The sequence below is a fragment of the Hyperolius riggenbachi genome, chromosome 10, assembly GCF_040937935.1.
Source record: "Hyperolius riggenbachi isolate aHypRig1 chromosome 10, aHypRig1.pri, whole genome shotgun sequence".
In the NCBI taxonomy this organism is placed as follows: Eukaryota; Metazoa; Chordata; class Amphibia; order Anura; family Hyperoliidae; genus Hyperolius; species Hyperolius riggenbachi.
The window spans coordinates 188,446,124-188,471,258 of NC_090655.1; the positions used below are offsets into that span (position 1 = coordinate 188,446,124).

The following is a 25,135-nucleotide window of genomic DNA, read 5'->3' on the forward strand; positions in this document are numbered from 1 at the left end:
TATAATGGGGCACCCAAGTTTCTGCTGGTAGCGGGCACAAAAATTTCCTGATTCGAACTTAATCAAAGCGGACCTGAACTCAGACCACCTTCTCTGCTCCAAAAGATAAGCAACAGTATAATAACCTTTAAAGAAAAACATCTTTGTTAAACCAGATACAATTCCTGCAATAAATCTGCAGTGCATCTACTTCCTGCTTTCATGGAAGCATACATTGTTAATATCATATAACTGCACAAGAAAAAGGGTTGACTCTTGGGTGCATGTGAGGTAGAAAAAATTAGTACTTTATTAGAACTCTAAATAATAATGACAAAAAACATTCAATCATTAACAAACACATATAATAACATATACCATAGACGTATTAAAAATGGAGGTAGAGAAAGTGCTGTGCATCATGGAAAATCTAGATAGAGAAGGGGCTGCAGTCCCCAAACTCCACAAGACTAGGTACCCCAAAAGGCCTGTGTTGAAAAAGGATTTGTTGAGACCTGCTTCAATAGCGTCTGGACCTGGTGGCAGGTGTACATATGTCACATACTGCAATTCAAACAGCCCAGCCGGCTATTCACTCTTTTGAACTGAGCACAAGGCTCCCAAACTAGGCAGTTCATATATGATTCCCACTCGCAGAATTTTCAAAAGTAACAAGCCAGAAGCCAATGAAAGTTAGTTCAGTGCAGCATGCTGAAGCCAGTAACAGATTGACATGAAAGAATGGTAAGCAGAAGCAAGTTGGTTATTGAGCCAGCATTTGGTACCGTTTAAGCACAGTTCATGACCTCAGTACAAACGATGGATATTGTCAGACATAGTTTACCCGTCCTGGAATCCTATGTGAAGTCAGGTCCTATAGTCTGGAGCGATCACACAGGAGACGTAGAAAAACATTTTGGAGTCCATCCTTGCACAGCAAAAGATCAAACCTCCATGTGTGGGGGAGTCCTATAGCTCTACATGTTTCGCTGCTATACACAAAGCAGCCTCATCAGGAGCAAGCAAACCCCAAGGAGAAATAGTGAATACTGAATGGTGAGAAACTCACCCTTAAATCCATAGAAGCTCTGTGAAAGTCCGCCTCCCAGAACACCGCCGCCAGGTCACACCCACTTCCGTAATGCACGTCTTCCGTGCCCAGCCATTGGCTGACGCTCGGTGACAGTGCTGTGCGTGCCACCACCAGGAAAGGAATCTGAGCGTGCGCTCCATACTGTGCGCACGTCTCTAGACCGTCCCAGGGGCGGCATTACGCACATTATAGGAAGCAGCAGGGATCCATATGCGGCGGTAGGGGGCGGAATCCGGAAAAAATATATACGGAACATGACACAAATAAACTATACATATTAGCCCAACCAACCCACCCATCCATTGTATTGCATAAAGTCCAAATGCTGGTAAACCGTCACTCCACCGCCAGAAAACCTGGACAGGACAGCAAGGGCAGACCAGCAAATGACTGCAACAGAAAAAGGGGAAATGTTGGAAATGTTCGTGGCACAGGTACATAGACGACGTGCTCGTTTTCTGGACAAGGGGCGAGGATTTATTAAAAGAATTCGTCGTGTTGCTTAATCAGAATGACCGCAATCTGAAATTTACCTTTGAGTTTAATAAAGAGACAATTCCATTTTTGGATATTCGTATCAATATTAACAAGGACGGATATATTACTACCCAATTGTACAGGAAAAGTACTGCGACTAACGCTTTTTTAAGAGCAGATAGCTCACATCCTGAACATGTTATTCGGGGAATACCGACTGGGCAGTACCTCCGTCTTCGAAGGAACTGCACGGAGGACGACGTTTTTGAAAAAGAAGCCAAACTTTTACGTGACCGTTTTCGGGTGAAAGGCTATAAAGATAGATGGCTTAAAAAAGCCTACAAACGGGCTAAATCTTCGGATCGCGGTCAGCTGATTAGGAACAAAAAGCATTCCACTGGGGAGTGTAGAACAGATTCTGGGGGTGTGGTGCGACTGGTCACCAGGTATAATGACCAGGTAGACCAGTTGGACCGCATACTTAGACGCCATTGGCACATCCTACATGGGGATACCTTGGCAAAAGAATTTGTACCGGCTAGGCCGCAGTTAACCTTTAGGCGTGCGAGAACGATTAAAGAAAACATAACGTCTAGCCATTTTGTACGTAAATCCCGATCCCAACACTGCACGACTAGAGGGACCTTTAGTTGTGGAGGTTGTGTATACTGTCGCTATTTGTTGGTCGGTTCGGAGGTAGTCCTGCCCGGCGGGAGACGCTGGGCCCTGCGCCATTTTGTCAACTGCAACACCACCTGTGTGATTTATTTGTTATTTTGTAGGTGCGGCTGTTTCTATGTCGGTAAGACACATAGAGCGTTTAAAGAGAGAATCAAGGATCACATTGGCGATATTGGTTGTTGTAATTTCAAATCCCCCATTTCACATCATGTAAACTTGGATCACAGAGGAGATCCTAGTTTTGTACGTTTCGTGGGTCTGGATAGAATCCACAGACATAATATAGGAGGGGACATAGATCAAAAGCTACTCCAATTGGAGTCGCGTTGGATATATAATCTTAATGCTACTAAGGGAAAGGGCCTAAATGATAGCGTTAATTATCGCGCGTTTCTACCGAGATAGGGGCACCGTGGCGGTGCACCATCGGTGAATGCGTGTGATGATCTTTTACTGCCATGCTCCTGGGGCTGCCTGCGTACCTGTATTCATACTTACCTTCACGTCCTGGTGTACCTTTTCATCATGCTGATTTACATGCCTCTAGGTTTTTGCATAGGTGTGCGTTTTTTGCACTTGTGCCTTAAGAGTCCGTTTTTAAGGGGCCCTGCACCTGTCTGTACCCCCATTTCTCTTTATTTTATACTTTTTGTTGGTTGTCCAACATTTCCCCTTTTTCTTTTTCTGTTGCAGTCATTTGCTGGTCTGCCCTTGCTGTCCTGTCCAGGTTTTCTGGCGGTGGAGTGACGGTTTACCAGCATTTGGACTTTATGCAATACAATGGATGGGTGGGTTGGTTGGGCTAATATGTATAGTTTATATGCGTCATGTTCCGTATATATTTTTTCCGGATTCCGCCCCCTACCGCCGCATATGGATCCCTGCTGCTTCCTATAATGTGCGTAATGCCGCCCCTGGGACGGTCTAGAGACGTGCGCACAGTATGGAGCGCACGCTCAGATTCCTTTCCTGGTGGTGGCACGCACAGCACTGTCACCGAGCGTCAGCCAATGGCTGGGCACGGAAGACGTGCATTACGGAAGTGGGTGTGACCTGGCGGCGGTGTTCTGGGAGGCGGACTTTCACGGAGCTTCTATGGATTTAAGGGTGAGTTTCTCACCATTCAGTATTCACTATTTCTCCTTGGGGTTTGCTTGCTTCTGATGAGGCTGCTTTGTGTATAGCAGCGAAACATGTAGAGCTATAGGACTCCCCCACACATGGAGGTTTGATCTTTTGCTGTGCAAGGATGGACTCCAAAATGTTTTTCTACGTCTCCTGTGTGATCGCTCCAGACTATAGGACCTGACTTCACATAGGATTCCAGGACGGGTAAACTATGTCTGGCAATATCCATCGTTTGTACTGAGGTCATGAACTGTGCTTAAACGGTACCAAATGCTGGCTCAATAACCAACTTGCTTCTGCTTACCATTCTTTCATGTCAATCTGTTACTGGCTTCAGCATGCTGCACTGAACTAACTTTCATTGGCTTCTGGCTTGTTACTTTTGAAAATTCTGCGAGTGGGAATCATATATGAACTGCCTAGTTTGGGAGCCTTGTGCTCAGTTCAAAAGAGTGAATAGCCGGCTGGGCTGTTTGAATTGCAGTATGTGACATATGTACACCTGCCACCAGGTCCAGACGCTATTGAAGCAGGTCTCAACAAATCCTTTTTCAACACAGGCCTTTTGGGGTACCTGGTCTTGTGGAGTTTGGGGACTGCAGCCCCTTCTCTATCTAGATTTTCCATGATGCACAGCACTTTCTCTACCTCCATTTTTAATAAGTCTATGGTATATGTTATTATATGTGTTTGTTAATGATTGAATGTTTTTTGTCATTATTATTTAGAGTTATAATAAAGTACTAATTTTTTCTACCTCACATGCACCCAAGAGTCAACCCTTTTTCTTGTGCAGTTATATTGTCTAATGTTGACACGGTGCATGTGAGATGTTTATGGGGGGCTAATTTTTTCTTTTCTTCTTAAAGTTTAAAAGGGTTTCCCACCTGCCTTTTAAAGCAATTGTTTTTCATTCACATTGTTAATATCCTGTGTATACCAATGTGCTCTCCGCCGTTGCAGTCAGCAGACACGGCTTAGGAATCAAATGAAAACTTGTGCTTAGTCACAGATGAGGGGGAATTAGACAGGCTAAACACTCTAAATGCATACATGGTACATTTCTGAATAATTTCCTTTTGAGCTTTGCAAGAGTTCGGGTCTACTTTAAAGCGAACCTTAAGTCAACTGAAAAAAATTAGATTTACTCACCTGGGGCTTCCCTCAGCCCCCAGCAGCCGATCGGTGCCCTCGCAGCTCCGCTCCGATGTCCCGGGACCCGCCGCCGAGCACTTCCGGTTTGCCCGTCACCGGCCGACAGGCATGGGAACGCGAGTGATTGTTCGCGTTCCCAGCCTGTATATCGCCCCCTATGCTGCTATTGCGGGCAGGAGGCCGCAATAGCAGCATAGGGGGCGATATACAGGGTGGGAACGCGAACAAGAAGGCCGTAATAGCAGCATAGGGGGCGATATACAGGCTGGGAACGCGAACAATCTCTCACGTTCCCATGCCTGTCGGCCGGTGACGGGCAAACCGGAAGTGCTCGCCGGCGGGTCCTGGGACATCGGAGCGGAGCTGCGAGGGCACCGATCGGCTGCTGGGGGCTGAGGGAAGCCCCAGGTGAGTAAATCTCATTTTTTTCAGTTGACTTAAGGTTCGCTTTAAGTGCACAACATGAAAAGTTCTCTTTTTTTTTTTTTATAAAAATGTAACCCCTTTAAACCAGTTGTAATTTAACTAAATGACATAGAAATAATTTTTTCCTTAACATTATAAAAAAAAAGGCAGTAGAAAAAAAATGCTCAAAAAATGTATCCTTATACCTTTGGAGTAAAATACATAGGCCCATTTGCAATTAACTTTTTTTCCTAGGAGATAATTTTCATGTTCTCTATAAAATTAATTTTAAGCATTTCACAATTGAAAAAGTACCCCTAAGTTGGTGAAAAAGTACTAAAATTATTTTGAGTATTTTCTTTCTTGTTGGTGGCTTAAAAGGCATTTTATGACAAGGTGTGGAAATATCACCTCGAAGAAAACTTTGGTAGAAAGAGTGAATTGCATATGTGCCCGGTTATTTATTAATAACAAAGTTCAAAACATAAGAGATTCAATTTTGTGTTTAGAAACAACTCATAGTATTGTTTGAGCCCTAAAAATAAAGTTCAGCAGAAAATGTACACAACAATAAGCTCACCTGGATCGAGAATGAAGGGGTTGGCACATGTGTGGGTTGTACTGAGCCAGAATAGTTATGGTATCACACTGCTGTCCAATGATCAGTCGAGCTTGCTGCTCCGTAGCATTTCTCAAGTTTATACCATTAAACTGTAAGCAAACCGCAGAGAACAATAAATTGTATGATTTAAAAAAAAAAAAAAAAAATTTGCCACATCCTAATGCAATGGTTTAGATTAGCTCCTGTCAAGATGGTAGCAAACCACATAAGCTAGAAAGACTACTGTTATTTCCCCCCATCATGTTCTATGCATCTACTACTAGTTTTCTCTGAATGAGAAAACCCAAATCCTACTTTCATCATCCCATGGCAAATTATTGTATTATGCTCAAAGTTTAAATGTTAAATATTGTGATGTGCTATTTCCCTTCCACTCTAGGAAATAAATACCCAGCATGTCACACAAAAGGACCCCACTTAAATGGTAAAAGATTTAACTTTTTCAGACTAAGTTTTGGTACTGAATGTAACTCTTGGTCACCTGGACCTCTGGTCTGTTTAGGTATGGTAGAGTGCTTTCGATCATGGTTCTCTCATATATTAAGTGTTTCTTGACGCACAGATTCAATAGTTCAAACCCCACACAGAATACAATCTTCATGAAGTTAGTTAAGCTAGCCATACACTTATAGATCGCGCAAAAAAAGTGGGATCAGCGCATCACCAGGCCGCCTCTGAATGGCCTCAGCTCAGAGATGCGCTGAGCCCCCCCAGAAACTGCAAACGCACCTTGAACCCAAACAGAGGCTCTGGATATACACCAAAGGAAAACTATTAAGTGGGAGCAGCTGACCAGAAATAAATCAATCAAACATAGCAAAGAAATGAACAGCGCTACTTAAAAACAGATGAGTGCTTACCTGCAAAAAAGTGCACACCCCACTCATGGGATTCAAATACACAATGAGCATACACATGACCTGTCTACCACTTGGAGGATGTTAGTTTCCACTAACAATTTGCAATTTGTTAGGTACTCGTCCCTCCCACTGTCGAAGAAGTCTTTCCTCCATGGGAGGGGACCTAAGTGGTAGACAGGTCATGTGTATGCTCATTGTGTATTTGAATCCCATGAGTGGGGTGTGCACTTTTTTGCAGGTAAGCACTCATCTGTTTTTAAGTAGCGCTGTTCATTTCTTTGCTATACACTTATAGATCGCCATTCAATATTGCCAAAGGATATATCCCTTTCAGATCAAAATCTGATCAGAGAGGGACCAAGCTCATTGAATCCTTCCACACACTGCACATAGATTTTTATGAAACCTATCAAAAAGCTATCCAACCACAGCGTTGCACTGCTCAATGGGAGTGCAATGCTATGGGCTGCCAAGTTACCACTGCTCCTGATCGATATCTCCAGTCCGGTACAATCAACCAATTTGACCGATTTTGGGGTCAAAAAATGGTCAGGCCGGAATGTTCAGGCATCTATTTCTATCAGATTTCACAAGAGTTATTGATTCTGCCAAAAGAAAAATCTATAAGTGTGTGTGAGTTTCCTCCAGATTTCTATCACATTTAAACGTATTAGAAGGTTAACTGGCTTCCTAAATTTGCCATAGAGTGCAAGTCTCTTTGACAAACACAGAGTAACCTGAACTGTTCCAAGTTTTCAGTAAAACTCTACTTAATATGTTGGCACTATAGAAATCCAGAAAAGTGACAAAATGACAAAATTCAATTGATGAATATGCAGAGTACAAGTCTGGAATAGAAAATGAGCCATGAAGGAAAGTTGGCCCAACTAATACCATAAAATCTGGACCACACTGGCCAAGTCTCAAGTGTGCATCAGGGAGACATTCGTGTTTTTGGTCAACATAAGTGTACAGTTTATTTTACTTTGCCGAGTGGTCTTTGCATTCCACCTTTTTCAATACAAATTCCAAGACTATACAGTATAATCTCATAATAATAATCTGGTATATGGGTATAGTAAACTACCTCTTCAAGTCCCAGTTAATCTCCATTATAAGTCTATGAGAGCCACGCCTGGTATAGTAAACTCTGATGTATTAAAACTTCTGTTATAGTAAACGTTTTTGGCCCCTATGTGACGCTGACTCTGGATATAGTAAAAAGTTGTGGTGCATGCGTCATATGTCAGTGTGAAATCCATGGTCGGCTGCCCTCTTCAGGCTAGTTGTAGGCGAGTTGATGCTTGATAACATTTGTAGGACAACAATGGCACCAGCACTGGATATACAGAATTGTAAAAATAAGTAGCCTGGGAAAAATGAGGAATAATGTGAATACAAGCAACAGGATGAGGCGTCTCCACTTTGCAATCACCGATAAAAGTATTATCACAGTCCACCCATGGTATTGTACCCCACGGGTACTCACGGGTATCTCTTTGCTTGTTAGCGATGATGCTCCTGGTAACGTGTGGAGCACAGTACAGGCTACTTTCACTAGTAGTGCAGATCAGAGCGGGCCTACTCACTGCAAAACTAAGGAGAGTGGAGAGAAGAGTGCTAAGTTCAGCCAGCGGATGTATCAGAGCTACTTGCATTACAGATGTGAGTGGCTTATGATTGGCTGCATTTTGAAGAGGGGCTTCATGATTGATCCAAGTGTGAGCAGAAAGTTTTGTAGTAGACGTGCTACAAATCCTGCCCGCAGAGGTAACAGAGCCCCTCACAGGGAAGCGAGTGGCTGCCTCTATTCAGTGACAGCTGCAGTTTAAGGAGCCATGGATACTGTACCAGCAATTTTGTCCAGCCTGGCTATGTAGCCCTAAGGTATAGTGTACCTTGTAGTCAACCAAATGTGCAAGTGCTTGAACTGTGTGAGGATAAAGTTGGTCCTTTGTAGCAGAGAATGTACCAGGTCATGCTGGGGCATTTCTAGGACAATTTCTGATATAGTAAACCACTTTTCCTGGTCCCTTGGAGTTTCCTAGAACAAGATTATACTGTATATTCTGTTTTAAGCTGTGTTCCTACTAAAGCAGAAAACATGCTTTTTATCTGTTTTATCACACTGGAAAACTGAGAGTTGACAGAACCTCCTTTCACACTTTTAAGTGTTAGGCCCGGTTTACATTAGAAATATTGAGCCAAACTGATCTGGTGAGCGGATCCAGTCTCCACTTCACTGGATCCGGATGGCTCTGTGCACATTGGCAAACAGATTGTGAAAACTGATCCGATCACTGATGGATCGGTTTTCACTTCGTTTGCCAGCAAATACATACCTAACGGCAGCGACTTCCTCTTCTTGTGCTGTGATTTCACAGCACGTCATGTGACTAGTGACATGACGCAGAAGAAGACGGAAGCCTCTACCGCCAGCCTTTAGGTATGTATTTCGGCCCTGTTCACCCTCGCTCACCACCCGCCCGGCTAGTACACCCTCCCGCCGCTCAGGTTCGCGCCCCCACATCCCCCGTGGAATCGTCCATTTCTTCGCTAGTGTGAAGAAACGTTCCGTTTTCCATTGCCCCAATGCATAAGAATTTTTTTGTCACTGGGCAGAACGGTCCAGAAACTTAGGGCCTGCTGCATTTTCTTGGTCCAGGGAACGGAATCGTATCCTTACCAACGGACGCATGTGAACAGTCCAATAGGTTAACATTGTATCCCTTCACATCCGTTCCGTTTGTACAGTATATGTTCCGGTTACATTCCGTGAAAAAAACGCAGATGTGAACCGGGCCTAAGTGGACTGCACTTTTGTGTGGTCTGCGATTCTTCTCTGAGAGCAAATACATTTCCCATATAGCCTATGGTTGAAACCCATTTGCTCGGGGCACAAATTGGACCACAGTGAATCATCAGAGTGGACACTACACTGTCTGCTCCTGCTGGCCATTCGAAGTCCAGCTCAAATGTGCACCTAGCCCTTCACTAACACTTCAAATTGTGTCACATTGCTAAATTTAGAGCGTCAAAGAGAAACCTTAAACAGCAATAGAATTTTTTTTTTTTACCTCCAGCAATTGATCCCCATATTCCAGCCCAGCTTGCTGGGCAATGCTTCCTGCCGTCACCTTAGAGACAAAGATTCCTCCGCTTTCTCCTCCACCAATTGAAATCCCCAAAGGTTCAGCGCCTTTCTGTACTCTGACATGTCGCGGTTCATCCACTAGTGGTCTGTTACAAAAAGGACAAAATATCTTTATTTCCAAAACTATCATGATACGGTGTCATTCACTTCAACAAATAGTTCCTCAGTTTTACAATTGAAATATCCAACCGTCTCACTGAGGTCTTGTATGTATGGTTTGGAAATCGATCCTGCCATTCAATAATAATAAATAAAAAATGTTGCTAATAAGTAGCAAAGAGTATGATCTGTACCGTGTATTGCAAAAATAATTAAAATGATTCTTAATCCAATATTACCACTATCCGTCCTCCATGCATCGTGAGGTTAAAAGCAACCATTGCATTTTAAAGAGGACTGAAGGTCAAAATGCAAATTTTTTAATCTTTAGACACGCCCCACCGCTGCCCTCACAAGAAGTAAGAGTAGTTTTAGAGTAAAAATAAGATCGAACCTTTAATAAACTCATTTACAAACCAAGCTACCACAGGCAGTCCGTCATCAAATTAATTCCACTGTTATAGCAAGATTCTTTCATTCTAAGATTCTTTCATTCTAAGATTCTTTCATTCTAAATTTTTTTTTTCTTTTTTGTAGAAAGCAACTTTGGGTATTAACCACCCTGGCGTTACATTAAAATCGCCAGGGTGGCGTGCGGACATTTTTTTCTGAATCATTGTAGCTACCGTATATTCTGGCGTATAAGACGACTGGGCGTATAAGACGACCCCCCAACTTTTCCAGTTAAAATATAGAGTTTGGGATATACTCGCTAGGGCTGCACGGTTTTTCGGTTCAAAACCGAAACCGCAGTTCGAGGCAAGACGATCTGCTGATCGTCAGTGCCTTCGGTTTTTCGGTCCGCTGTCTAACTTGCTTCTGGCCCCGCTGTGCGCTGATTGGCCAGAAGCAGTGAATATGCATAAGTGTTAATGAGCGGGCGGGGGGGGGGCGGATCCACTCGAGCGAGCGGCGGGCACATGCAGCATTACTAATCACTGGCTAGCGATGGAATGACGGCAGCGGTAGGCGGAGCTGTATGCTCTGTACAGCTCCGCCTACCGCTGCCAACATTCCATCGCTAGCCAGTGATTAGTAATGCTGTATGTGCCCGGCCGCTCTCTCGAGTGGATCCGCCCCCCCCGCCCGCTCATTAACACTTATGCATATTCACTGCTTCTGGCCAATCCGCGCACAGCGGGGCCAGAAGCAGTGATCCTCAACTGGTTAATTTCTACAGATGCACTATAGAAAGCGTTCTGACCAATTGCATGACGGCCTGGTACAACAGCTGCACGAAGGCTACTAGAGAAGCCCTGCAGCGAGTTGTTAAAACAGCAGAAGCCATTATTGGCACTGAACTACCATCACTGGAACTTTTGTATAATACTCGCAGCTTGAGAAGGGCCAAAAACATTATCAAAGACAACACTCACCCTGGAAATGCCTTGTTTGAGCTCCTTCCATCAGGTAAACGTTTTAGATCAACCCGCACACACACAAACAGACTGAAAGACAGCTTTTTCCCATCCGCCATAAACTTGATAAACTCTGAATCCTCTCTGAACTAATTAACACTGTGTACAAATTGTTTAAACATCTGTAATACCTAGCATACTTGTATAATTTCTTCTCTTCCTTGTTACTATCACTATGTTCCCTATATGCACCGTGGGGTTGTCATGAAAAGTAATTTCGTTGTGTTACACAATGACAATAAAGTGAATTGAACTGAATTGAAAATCGCATGCAGCTGTTAATCATTAAAAATCTGATGCCACAACAATGAAATCTACCAGATAAACGGCCCATAATTCTATCTCTTGCAGGAAGAAGCAAATTACTTAAAGTGATAAAGACTTTCAAAAAATTTTATGACAAATTGTGACAGCCGTAACGCAACACAACGATCACAAAGACAAAAGGCTTTAGCCTGACTTAATAGCACCAGGAAAGAGCCCACTTCCACTATTTCAAAGAAAATTTTTACCGTCACCGGTCACTCTCCACATGATTTGTGCTCCTTCTCAATAAAAGTACTACTCCTAAGATCACTCACTTAGTGCAATTTTGGGTGCCTGGAGTCGGAGTCGGGGAAAAAATGCACCGACTCCTAATGAATTTAAACTGTAATTAAAATAGAAAATATGATAAAATGTTCTATTTCTCAGATAATAGTCATCATAAATAATTTATATACACAGTAATAGCTGTGCTTAGTCCACAAAAATAAACCAATCATAAAATAGTTACTTGTGGTGCTTCAATAAAGCAGTCCCCGTATTTTTTTTATTATACATATCTGATTGTGACTGTACAGTATATATGATGTGTACACAGGAATCTCTTATATTTACTAAATAACATCTATGCTGTAAGAATAAAGTCTGATGTGTAGCCGTGTCACTAATAGAGATGGTCAATGAGATGGAAATAATTCTGTGTTGATGCTGATTTATGCAAATGTACGCACTCTCTTTGCTCATGAAATCAAATAATTTGATATGTAAAAATTTGGTTTGGTGACTACAAATTAAAGGGTACCTGAGACAGATGAAAAGAAAAGTTTTATACATACCTGGGGCTTCCTCCAGTCCCCTTCAGGCTAATCAGCCCCTCGCTGTCCTCCTCCAACACCTGGATCTTCTGATATGAGTCCCGGTAATTCAGCCAGTCAGCGCAGTCTGGCTCCTACAGCCAGGAGCATTCTGCACCTGTGCAATAGTGCTGCGCAAGTGCAGTACGCTCCCGACAGCGGAGTGTGTGCATGCGCACTACGCCAGACTGGCTCAAGTACCTGGGACTCATAGCAGAAGATCCAGGTGGCGGAGGAAGACAGCAGCGAGGGACTGATTAGCCTGAAGGGGGCTGGAGGAAGCCTCAGGTATGTATAAAACTTCTAATTTCATTTGTCTCAGGTTTACTTTGTTACACAGTAGTACTATACTCTACATATGCACTCCCCACAGAGCTGCAGGGAATCCACTGAGAATGTTGGGCACATTGAACTCAGAGGTGTTGTCTATCACCCATAAACCTGGTTCAGATTGTGCATGAAGAATGTGTAATAGAGGAAGAATCCCCTCATTCTCCTGCAGAGTACCTGCACATCACTCTTACATGTACCCACAGTTACATTGCCAAGGACCTAATAGATGTTCTTTGTTTTGGTCTGTACCTTTTACTTTTTAGTAATCTTACCAAGGACTAGTTTTAGTCTATGACTAAGGGCTTGTTTCCACTGTTGCGACGCGATTTCGGCCGCATTCCGACGCTTGTAAATCCGCATGCGTTTTTACCCGCGATTTCGCATGCGATTTCGCATGGCAGGGTGCCATGCGAAATTAACCATGACACTGTCAGGGCCAAATAAAATTGAAAAAGGTGCGAAATCGCACGCGAAATCGCGGGTAAAAACGCATGTAACAAACGCATGCGTTTTTACTATTAAATACATTAGCGGCGATTCGCACGGATTCCCGACGCAGGCGAAATCGTTGGCTCTTTTGTGCGTTTTTTTCACGCTGAAAAAAACGCACCTCAACAACGCTACAGTGGAAACAGGCCCATCCACTTGCATTACATGTGCGGATCTGCATGCGTTGGACGCATGCAGATTCGCGATAGTGGGAACGAGCCCTAAAGGGAATATATATGTCATTCTACATATTTTTCTCACTTCAGTTGTCTTTTAAAGTTCCTAAGCATGGTAGTTAAGACATGAATTTCATGTTACATACATTCAGTCAACAAGATTGTAATATGCAAATTAGAGGAGTCGGAGTCGAGGAATCCTAAACTGAGGAGTCTGAGTCGGTGGATTTTTGTACCGACTCCACAGCCCTGCTATGCACATCTTTTTTAGTGATCAAAGAGTGAAGTTTATTGCACATATAATTCTCGAAGTTGCTCCTTCACAAGAGCCTACCACAGTACAAATATTAAAATAATTTTCTGCGCAGAAAGTAATTATTTAAAACCACATGGGGCCATCAATTCCCAGCTGTTACACTTGCTTACAGAGACGGCAATCATCCAGATTCAATACGTCTCTGTAGTCAGGCGTCCACCTCCTGATCTTCCAGACACACATACATACCCATTTCCACTATGCCTGAATCCAGGACAAATCTGCACTTTTTCCCTGCATGCGAGTGGGGCAGAGAAACGCTGTCTATACAGTATGCCTAATGATTTGCCATCTAGATTGAAGTGCAGTGCAACATCTGGACAGCATGCTGCAGATTTGTGCAGCGCGCAGCTAAACTGCTATAACTGTGCATGGCGTGGCTCAGCGATTCAGGCTATGGCTGCGCATCAGAACAGAAGCCGCTGCTGAATCAGAAAATGCCACAGCTCCTAATGGAAACCAGCCCTTAATGCTTACAAATTGTGGCTCATCTTGCATACATGTATCATACAATTTGTCTTTACACTATGCTGCCTTGTAAGGAGAAAAAAAAAAAACTTTTTACACATTGTAAAGCCTCAATCTTCAGAAATTCCAATATTATTTCTAAACTGCCATTAAAGGAATACTATCGATATCCAAGTGTTCTAAAATGACAGTGTGCAAATAATGTCTAAGTAGCTGTGTAAACATTTTCCTACTTTTCATGTTAAATATCAGAGGCAAAAACTGTAATTTATTGAGGGTAGGATTTAGCTATATTGGGACAAATCAATTGCAGAAGGGGTGTCTGCTTCAATGCACAGCCAGAGTTGCATATCAGACTACAGAAAGCAAATATCAAACATATCAAACTCTGAAAGCAAAAACAGTATGGAAAGCTGTGACAATTAGTTACATTTCCTCTTCAGACACTTCTGAAGATCTCTTCAGACACTTCAGTCAGAAACACAGGACACAGGAGCTGCAGCTGTTGGGAGCTCTCTTCTCTGTCACACACAGAGCTACACATAGAGTTAACTGATCAAGTGTGAGGGGAATTTCCCCTCTCCTCATGGCTCAGTCAGTAAAGATTGAAAGTATTTTGCTAACAGTAAACAAAGAAGTTGCTACTAAAATGTATACAACAGTACTTGGCAGCACTTCCCAAACAATTCCTGTGTCAATTGAAAAAAATATGTGAATCAATAGTATTCCTTTAAGTTGATGCGCATGCCTTACCACAATACAAGCTTAAACAAAGCACATTCAAATCCTCTCAACAATAATATTACTCAGCTTTTCTCCTCCTCTTTGGAACCCATCCCAAAATTTACATGAAAAAAACACATGCATCAACATGCAACAATTGTAAAGAAAACTTTGCAGTTCAACAGCAGCAATGGCCAGCAAGTGCGATGCAGACCCACCCAACAAAGCCATGGATTGCATGGAAGCTGCATAGAGCATCCCAACATGCTGTAAGAGAAGAGTTACTGTAGGAAGGTCTAAAAAGGAGTAGGAAAAGCAGCATATGAGTACGACTAGGCTGGGAGAGACATTCCAAGCAGTAGCAATAGAGAGAGCCTAGAGTGAGGAAGTAAAGAGAAGCAGACCTCAAGCATCTTACTGAGGAAAACCTGGGCCTAGAACGGGCTGGAAGTCTCAGTAAGGACCTAGTGCGGAAAACATATCTGGAAGATGAGATGTGGGGGTAGAAGTAATAATGGCTTTGGAAAGAAAATGGGGCAACATAGACAAGAGAAAAGCAGCAGAGATCAGATACAAAATAAGGGTAGATCATATAGAAATGGTGTCCACGGGAAAGATGGTTAGAAAAATTGTATTAAAAAAATTCATAAAAGCAAAACAAAAAAATCAAACATTTTAAAAACATAATAAAATTAAAATTTAAAGGAATGTGAATTTCAGAAATGGTGTGTAAAGCACAAATAAAGCAATATATACATTGTTAAATAGATGAAATAACAGACCATGTTAGCGAAAGGAAAAAGAGGAAAGAAATAAACAAAAACACAAATTAATAATGACAGACATTTAATAGACACAAAACACAACGAATACACATTCAAGCACACGACATTTGGAAACATTTAGAAATCAATATTCATAACCAAAAGAGAACTCAAAAGGCCTCTATATTTTTAGTGCAGACACAGTCAGGACAGGGCAGTGTAAAAGCATACATCTAGAACTTATTACTCAATGACTATTTTCAGACTGAACATTACCAAGTTCTCATGTTGATAAAATGTTAAGTTAATCTTACAACAGAAACAGGGGAGTGGATGATGTCATTTTTTTAATAACCCGCTAGGTGACTGTCTTGATCACCCCATACCTTAAATTCTTGGCAAGTTACCTGGAACAAGCCAGCAAGTATGCACTTCTGACTTCCTTGTTTGCACAATCACTATGTTATGGGATGAGCATGGTAGCTGGGCTGTTCAAAACTTAAAGTTGCCAGCTATCACATATCTGTCAACAATAAGTCCACAGAAAGCAATTGGGAATCATAAGAAAAAAATAATTAAACCAGATACTTACCTAAGGAGAAGGAAGCCTCTGGGTCCTATAGAGCCTTCCCTCTCCTCTCCTGGTCCCCTCGTTGTAGTGGCAGCTCCTTCATATGAAACCCCTTATGCGGGGGACTTCAGAAGTCTTCGGGAGACAAATCCTCCCAATTACAGGCGGCTCCATACTGTGTACGTGCGAGTGCGCGGGAGAGGGCGTTTGCACGTGCAAAGTATGGATCGGGCATTCTTTGGGAGCACTCGGGCTCCCAAAGACTTCCAAAGCCTCCTTCGGGGGCAGAGAGAGCAGTATTTGACCAAATAGGTCGAATGCTGCTACAGGTGAGCCAGCGCTGCAACGGGGACCGAGAGAGGAACGGAAAGGCTCTATAGGACCCAGAGCCTTCACTCCTCTTAGGTAAGTATCTGGCTTTTGTTTTGTACGATTCCCATTCACTTTAAGGATTATATATACATTAATGTCCTAAAACCCATGTGACTTGGAAACCTTTATAAAACATGGCCATTTTTATACAGAATTCTTTTGTTTTCAGGGGCTTAAAAGTATTTGGACAAACCTCCTTAAATATATTATTTTTCTAGACTTTCTAGACTATTGCTTCAATGACTACTTCAGAGCTTACAGAATTCACCACATTCTGGATTGCATTATAGGCAACACCTTGCTGGGCCCTCACAACGGCCCTCAGGAGTGGTGAACAAAAAAACAGTATCAGAATATGCAAATAAAGGGAAATAAACTGAGCTCATCCAAGGCAGCAGCTGTCAGTAAATTATCTGAAGACATAACAAAAGTTGTTTAGGTGATACCTTTAATGACTAACTGTACAATATTTCTTTGCAAGCTTTCGAAACTAAGTTTCTTCAGGCATGTTTCAGAACTGGATCTAGTCATTAAAGGTATCACCTAAACAACTTTTATGTCATGTCTTCGGATTCTCTTCATGACTAACACCAGACCCCACACAAGTAAATTATCTGGCACCTGATTAACTCTGCACAGCGAAGTTCAGCTTCGCACTGCATCTCTGTGACCTCCCCTGCAGGTCTCTGTTCCCTTATCAAATCTAAGTCTTTACCTCTTTTGATCTACTAAATTCAAGTGCCTTTAGAGGTGGTGCCCATTAGCTTTTTCTTACTGAACAGGTTAGCTGTGTATGACTTGTGTAAGCATGGGTCTTAGACAGTTCTATTCTACATAGAAAATCAAAATTTTTCACTTCTATGATGAGGGAAAAAAAATAAATCAGTGGTTTGCACCTATTTATAAACCCTCAGATAGATACATCTACTCCCTTGAGAGCATTCTTCACTTGGACAGGTATAGAAAGCATTCTGTGATCATCCAGCAGTTGTCTTCCATGGCTGTGCAGATCTTTTGCCATTTGTGAGCTCATAAGTGGGGTTGATTTACTGAAGTTGAAAAAAACTAGAATACCTGAGGCTAGTTTTAAGCAGGAACATTGCTTTGCACATCTTGTAAAACCAGGATACCGTTTGTGTGACAGCAACATGGGAAAAAAAGTAAAGTAAGCACATCTCACTCTGGAAGAAATGTATGTCTTATGTGCATGTGTTAAAATATACAATATTTTAAATTTTATAATTTTTTGTGATAGTGGTCCTTTACATAAATCTGGCCTAACTTGCACGTGACTGCAAAAGGTCAAACTTACTCACAAACTTTTAGCATTTCTCACTATATTGCTATTACCAAAGTGTGGGTTGCACATTGCAGAAAAAGACCATTATATTATTATTCTATTGTTCTACGACTTTTGTAAATCAACCTCAATGTGTTCTTTCTTTTTAGAAATGTACCAAATAGTGGTTTAGCCACTATTAATGTTTCTAATAACTGTGATAGGTTTGTATGGTTTTGGTCTGGTTCACACTGCAAAAGCTTTTTCAAAGCGCTTGTGATTTTAAAAGCTCTTGCTAATGTAATGCTATTTGTGTGTCCTCACTTGAGCAATGTGATTTTATAAAAATCCCCCATAGCATTGCATCAGCAAGAGCTTTTCAAATCACTAGAGCTAAAAAAGCTGGATCTCACAATAGGAGTTCCCAGCAACAGCTTGTAAATGAAAAGCATTGGCAGGGAACACACTTGTCTATTTCCCTACGCATTTTTCAGCACAGAAAAACTGAGAACTCAAGTTAACCAATGGGCTAGTTCACACTTATGGCTAATTCACACTACAAGAGCTTTTCTAAGCGCTTTGTGATTTTTTTTATTCAATAATTTTTATTGAAAGGTTTTAACATTTTACAAGGATTATGTTTATATCCACTTTGTAACAGTAATTGAGAAGATTAAAACAAACACTTTAACATATAACAGAGCGTGTGTCATAACATTAGCGATTTGTGATTTTATAAGCTCTTGCTAATGTTATACTGTGAGTGTTGTCACTGGAGTGATGTGCTTTTGTAAAAATCACCCATAGCATTACATTGCTTTTCAAATCCCTAGCGTTTAAAAAGTTCTTGTAGTGTGAATCAGCCCTTAATGCGTTCTTTGCATGCAGAAAATCCTGACATTCTGCATGATTCTGCACATTTTGTCAGTTTTCTCTATCAATTACATTGGTTGCTGTGAAAAAACACGCTCGTTAGGTAGGTAGCCATCACCATCCACAGCTGGCCACACTTCAAAAGATCCACCTGCATTGTGCGCTACTGGCCACAATGCATGCTGGGAGCTGTAGTATGTAGATGTGTGTACCCTGGGGATATCTACACACATTTACGTACAACAACTCCCAACATGCATTGCGGCATGCATTACTGTAAGGAGCACTCTAGACAGGTGGATCCTTTGAAGTGCAGACAGCTGCGAACAGTAATGGCTACATCCACAAGGATGGGGGCCACGGGGGCAGCTCTACGTAGGTAAGCAATGGTGCTCCCCAGATCCCCTGGCCCCCGGATGGCATAGTGAGTTTGTATTGTATTGTAGAAAAAAGTGCACTGGTGCTCCGTGCACTTTAAGTCAAAATAGGGAAAGAATATAAATATATTAGGGCAGTTAAGACTTGGGATGGTCAATGAGATGCAAATAATTCCAGTTGAATACATATTTGTATGTTAATGTTATGTAAATGTATGCATTTTGAATATGGACTGATTAAATTCTTCAGTAACATGTGATTTGTCTGTTTTGAATCATCATCAAAATAAGCATCAACTTATATTTATTTGCATCTCCTTGACTATCCCTAGAGAGGAATAGTGCAGCAATACCCAATTAATCTTTACTCCCCCCAAAATTTCCATTTAGGGGAGTAGGGAGAGTGAAACCTTTTGCTTTGGGTCCTGCTTTCTTGTCGCCCATCTGAAAATTCATATTGGCAATAGAAAGTGCAAACCAGAACAGGACCTATGCTGGGAATACAGGGCTCGATTTTGAGCCATTAAGATGGCTTGATAGATAATTTCCGACATGTCCGGTCACCGTTCGATCATTTTGCTGCTCGACTCATCATTGAAGTGAATAAAGATAAGAAAAATGAGCGGAAGATAAGAGAATCGAGCGGGCAAAACGATCGGGCGCAGAATCAAGCCGTGTATTCCCAGCATAAGGCAACAGCAGCAAAGGACCCAAGAAGACACAGAAGTGGGACAAAAAGAAAACTTGGCCAGACATCTGCCAAAGAGAGAAAACCCAGCAGCAGATATTCCTTTCCAGCACGCTTCACTGCATGCATAAAGCTCTTCATTAGGGCACAGGTGTGGAATGTGCTCCACAGTGGCTTCAAGGCCAGTGAAAGGAAAGGGATTTTTTATAAACATGTACCTTTAAAATTTAGATCCATGCAACATTAGTCCCATTCTCACCTGTCCTTCCTGCGCTCTCCCATAGGAACTGTGCTTATAGATATTCTTGGCAAACTTGCAATGGAATTCTGGGATTGACTGCTTGCAAATGATGAGGTTTCCAAGTTGAGAGGAGAATGAGGAGGACTGGCTAGACTGGGGCTGCTGCATTCAGACTGTGACAGCGAACCTGCGGGAACACAAGTAAACCACGATCTGTCTTGCCAAACAAATTAACCACTGCAGAATCAAAGCAAATGTGGTATACTTACATCAGATTAACCTCAAAGTTTATTCTGTTTTATATGATACATAGGACTATCAGTAAATGTAGTAGATGTCTGTTGGCTTTCACAGCCATAGTTAAAGTGGGTCTACATAAATTTGAGAGATTATGAAAGCTCTACTGAGTGACCCAGGTCGAAAATGCCAGCAACCTGATTTTTCCTTATAGCAGTTTCTGAGGCACATAAGAAGTTGAATACAGAAGTAGGCAGAATGAAGCCATAACAGTTGATACGCATGCTGTGACTCAAAGTACGAGGAGCTATTGAAAAGTAATTAGACGGTCATTGTACTTCTTTCAGGGAGTCTAGAGGTATGTGCCCAGGCCCAGACACACACTTAGCATTGCTCATCAAGAGCATGCTATATTATCCAGCAAAAGTACCACTAATAAAAAATATCAGTAACCCTGCTACAATTGTTAATTGACTTGCAGCCATGACTAGAGACATGATGTGCAACAAGGAGCTAATGGAGAGTATATCTTGAAGTAATTCAGGTTTAAAAACGGTGACAATATAAAAAATAGAGTCTATATTCAAGTGCTCCACTTCCTTACCTCTATCTGGGCATCTCAAGTATCTAGGAGTTGATGGAATTTTAATGCGCTCAGTTCTTGAAGAGCCTAGAAATTAGAAACAAAAAACACTGCTGAGAATAGTCACAATGTTACAGTTGACAGACAGTTAAAAGTAAACACCTGACTGATGTCTAGGGTAGTAATTAGAATACGTACATATACATGTATCTTAGACACTCTATATCTTTGTGTGTTTGCAACGGTTGCATGGCATGATATTTTGTAGACTATACTAAACTGAAAGCTCCTAATGTTGAAGTTCAATTATGTGAAAAAGAAAAGCTTTTTCAGGAAAAAAAAAAAAAAGTGTAAACGCCTAAAATTTGTATTTGAAAATCCAGACATTCACCTGCGTAATTTAAAGTGTACAAGAGCTAAAGATTACTCAAAGTTTTATACACACCTGGGGCTTCCTCCAGCCCCACCGGTAAGGATTGCTCCCACGCCGCCGTCCTCAGCCTTCTCTGTTGCCGGTACCGGGTCCCGTAACTTCTGTCAGTTGTGGCCAGACTGACGTAAGAGAAGTGCGCCCTTTACGTATCTCTCCAGCAGCTGCCGAAGAGATATGTACAGGGCGCACTTCTCATGCGCAGACTGGCCGCTGCGACTTACAGAAGTTATGGAACCTGGGTACCGGCAACAGAGAAGGCTGAGGACGGCAGCGTGGGAGCGATCCGTGCGGATGGGGATGGAAGAAGCCCCAGGTATGTATAAAACTTTGAGTACTCTTCAGCTCTGGTTTCCTTTAAAGTATTTCTTGGCTCTCCTAAAGCTGGTTGTCAAACTTTAGAGTTTTTTTACTATCTCAAAAACATAACGGAGTAAAAGCCTTAGTTCAGGCACGTTTTTAAATGCATTTTGTATCGAATATATAATGATTTTCAATACCTAAAGCTTTTGGGTCCAGTTTGGAAAGGTAGACCGATCTGAGAAAAGTCCTTATAGTACAAACATTTTCCATTTCTTAAAGGTCAACTAAGCTGAGAGAGACGTGGAGGCTGCCATATTTATTTCCTTTTAAAGTGATCCTTAGATAAAAAATAAATAATAAAAAAAAAAAAATGACTTTTACTCACCTGGGGCTTCCAATAGCCCCCTGCAGCTGTCCGGTGCCCTCGCCGTGTCCCTCCGATCCTCCTGTCCCCGCCGGCAGCCACTTCCGGTTTCGGCGACAGCCGCTGACAGGCTGGGAACGCGAGTGACTCTTCGCGTTCCCAGCAACAATAGCGCCCTCTATGCTGCTATATGCTTCATGCTACAGCAGCATAGAGGGCGATATTGTGGCTGGGAACGCAAAGAATCACTCGCGTTCCAAGCCTGTCGCCGAAACCGGAAGTGGCTGCCGGCGCAGACAGGTGGGTCGGAGGGACACGGCGAGGGCACCGGACAGCTGCAAAGGGCTATTGGAAGCCCCAGCTGAGTAAAAGTCATTTTTTTCCCTTAAAGAGAATCTGTACTCTAATATTCTTACACTAAAAAGCATACCATTCTATTCCTTATTTTCTCCTGTGCCCCTCTGTGCTGTTTCTGCCACTCTCTGCTGCAATCCTGGCTGTTTACAAACAAACTAACCAGCTTCTAATAGGCTCAGCTAAGCATAGTGTGTGAGTATGCAGGGGGCCTGCAGAGGGTGTGTATCGCTTCTACCAATCACAAGCAGCCCTGCACATTCCACACAATCAAAGCCTGAGCCCGACAAACAGGACAGAGGAAAGATACATTGATTTATTACAGAGACAGTGTAATTAGGAAGAGCTGCAGTAAGCCCCAGCACATTAGAACAGGTATAGAAACTCATAGGATAGAAGAACTAAGGCTGAAAAAATTGTTACAGAGTTTCTTTAAGGATCACTTTAAACAATATCCCTTGCCTGGCATCCTGCTGATCTTTCATGCAACAGTAGTGTCTTATTCACCCACCATATTAACAACAATAAGGTTGCCGCTGTCACTGGCCCCTGCAACGGTTTCCCAAGCACACTAGCCCCACATCCTCTCTGGTCCCCAAACCAGTTCTCCTTCTCCACTAAACACTTGTGAATGTGCATATGTAACAAGAGGTGATCGGTATAGTTGTTTTTTCAACCATTGGGACTCCAGCCAAGTTCGGCATCTAGCTCCTTTCTGATGCTGTCCTCCCCTCTATGTATATGGCTGCTGCCTCTCTTTTGCCCTGCTAACTGGAAAATCATTGAGGATGCAGAGCATACTTGATTAGATGCAGTTCTGGTGAGTAAAGGCACAGGAGAAAGGCAGAGGAAAGCATAGGACATTGCGCAGGAGTAAAGCAATTAATTGTCCTCCTGGGAAATTACGGCGTAAAGTGGGTGATGTTGTTTTGTTAGGTGTGGGGGAGGGGGTATAGACCAAAAGAGAGGCCCCCACTTGCACAGTGCTGATGACTGCATATTTACCTGTCCTCGCTCCTGCTGCGTCTTCTCGTCTCCCCGGCAGTTTCTAAACTGGCCACTAGAGCTCGAGGTTCACTGAGGTCTAATGACAGAGAGCTCGGAGTTCTATTAGGAAGAGGCTGCTGCTGCCATTCACTCTCCCTCCTGCTGCTTTCTCTGAGGGGGGAAGATCACCACAATTGCAAAATTCTAACGTATTCCCATATATTTATGTACTTTTTCTTTAAAGACACCTTATAAAGTATATAAAATGATTAAAATAAGGAATAAAGGTTAAAAAAAGAAAAGACAAGCTCACAAAACACTTCATACCTTTAAAATTTCATAAGAACTCATCAGTGTTACTTACCCAGTCGAGCACTGGAAGGGAGAGAGTTGGAACCGTGAGATACTCTGGGACGGGATGTATCGCAGTATTCACTAGGGTGTTTGTGACTCAGGTCTAAGCTTAAACGACCATGGTGTTGTGCACTGAGAGCAATAAACAATATGGTTAGGGACCAATCTTGCCTTTCATCTTAAGACATAAAATGCATGACCACCAGACAAACTTTTTAATATTGCCAAAATAAACTCCCTATTTTTTTTTTTAAAGGAAAGATGCAGGCTAATTAAAAAAAAAAAAATCTACTTATCCGGGGCCTCCTTTGGCCCCTGGCTGCCATCCTGCACACTCGCTGCAGCTCCTCATCCCTTCGGTGCAGATGCAGACCCCGCCAGGTTGGCATCTACTGTGCCTGCACGAGAGCCGCTTATCGCTTATGCTGACCTCATCTGGAGTGCACTGCGCAGGGGACAGGACGGCTGCCAGGGGATGGAGGAAGCCCCAGGTAAGTAGATTTTTTTTTCTTTTTAAATTAGCTCGGACCGTCCCTTTAAATAAAAAAAAAAAAAAAAGTCATACAAAATGTACTTTTTAACCACTTTACCACTAAGGGGTTTTACCCCCTGACCACCAGAGCAATTTTCACCTTTCAGCGCTCCTTCCACTCATTCGTCTATAACTTTACTATTACTTATCGCAATGAAATGAACTATATCTTGTTTTTTCCGCCACCAATTAGTCTTTCTTTAGGTGGGACATTATGCCAATAATTATTTTATTCTAAAGGTGTTTTAATGGGAAAATAGGAAAAATGTGGGAAAAAAATTAATTATTTTTCAGTTTTCGGCCATTATAGTTTTTAAATAATGCATGCTACTGTAATTAAAACCCTTGAAATGTATTTGCCTTTTTGTCCCGGTTATAAAACCGTTTACATTATGTCCCTATCACAATGTTTGGCGCCAATATTTTATTTGGAAATAAAGGTCCATTTTTTTCAGTTTTGCGTCCATCCCTAATTACAAGCCCATAGTTTATAAAGTAACAGTGTTGTACCCTCCTGACATAAATATTTAAAAAGTTCAGTCCCTAAGGTAACAATTTATGTATTCTTTTTATTGTACATTTTTTAATTTTTTTTTAACTACAAAAAAAAAAAAAAGATTGGGAGTGTGGGAGATAATGAGTTAATTTTTTGTGTAAAAGTAATTTATTTGTATGTGAAAAATGTGTAGGGTGTAGTTTTACTATTTGGCCACAAGATGGCCACAGTAACTTTTTGTTTTAATGCGACCTCCAAGCGTCCTTCCGGAAGCTTGGAGGAAGTACTTGGAGGCTGGGTAAGTGTGTATCTTTTCACAATGATCGCGCTGCTCATCGGAGAGCAGCGGATCATTGCGGGGCTTAGATCAACGAACGGAATGGATTTTCCCGTTCATTGATCTCCGGGCGAGCGAGCGGCGGCGTGTTTACTAGCGGCGGGCGGCGTGTTTACGAGCGGGAGCGCGGAAAGTACGGATTTCTCCGTCCCTGGGGGTTAAAGGATGGAAAAAGGGACGGAGAAATCCGTACGGGCGGGGGTAAAGTGGTTAAAAAACTCAAAAAATAAACATTTTACCTGCAATACTTTGGAGGTAATTAGGTAACTGTGAATGAGCATTTGTTTATTGTTCTAAAT

At 42.2% G+C, this 25,135-nt stretch overlaps 1 protein-coding gene across 2 annotated transcripts in view; it reads right to left on the minus strand.

Annotated features, from left to right (window-relative positions):
• The window catches only part of DLG5 (discs large MAGUK scaffold protein 5), a 176,044-nt gene that overhangs the window by 29,248 nt on the left and 121,661 nt on the right, over positions 1–25,135 (minus strand). For both annotated transcript variants that reach the window (XM_068255433.1, XM_068255434.1), the window contains exons 19-23: positions 23,482–23,603; positions 20,701–20,766; positions 19,878–20,046; positions 9,478–9,640; positions 5,499–5,629 (exon numbers count right to left, since the gene is read on the minus strand). In XM_068255433.1, the coding sequence (XP_068111534.1) occupies positions 5,499–5,629; positions 9,478–9,640; positions 19,878–20,046; positions 20,701–20,766; positions 23,482–23,603 (651 nt within the window). The remainder of the gene's footprint in view (positions 1–5,498; positions 5,630–9,477; positions 9,641–19,877; positions 20,047–20,700; positions 20,767–23,481; positions 23,604–25,135) is intronic.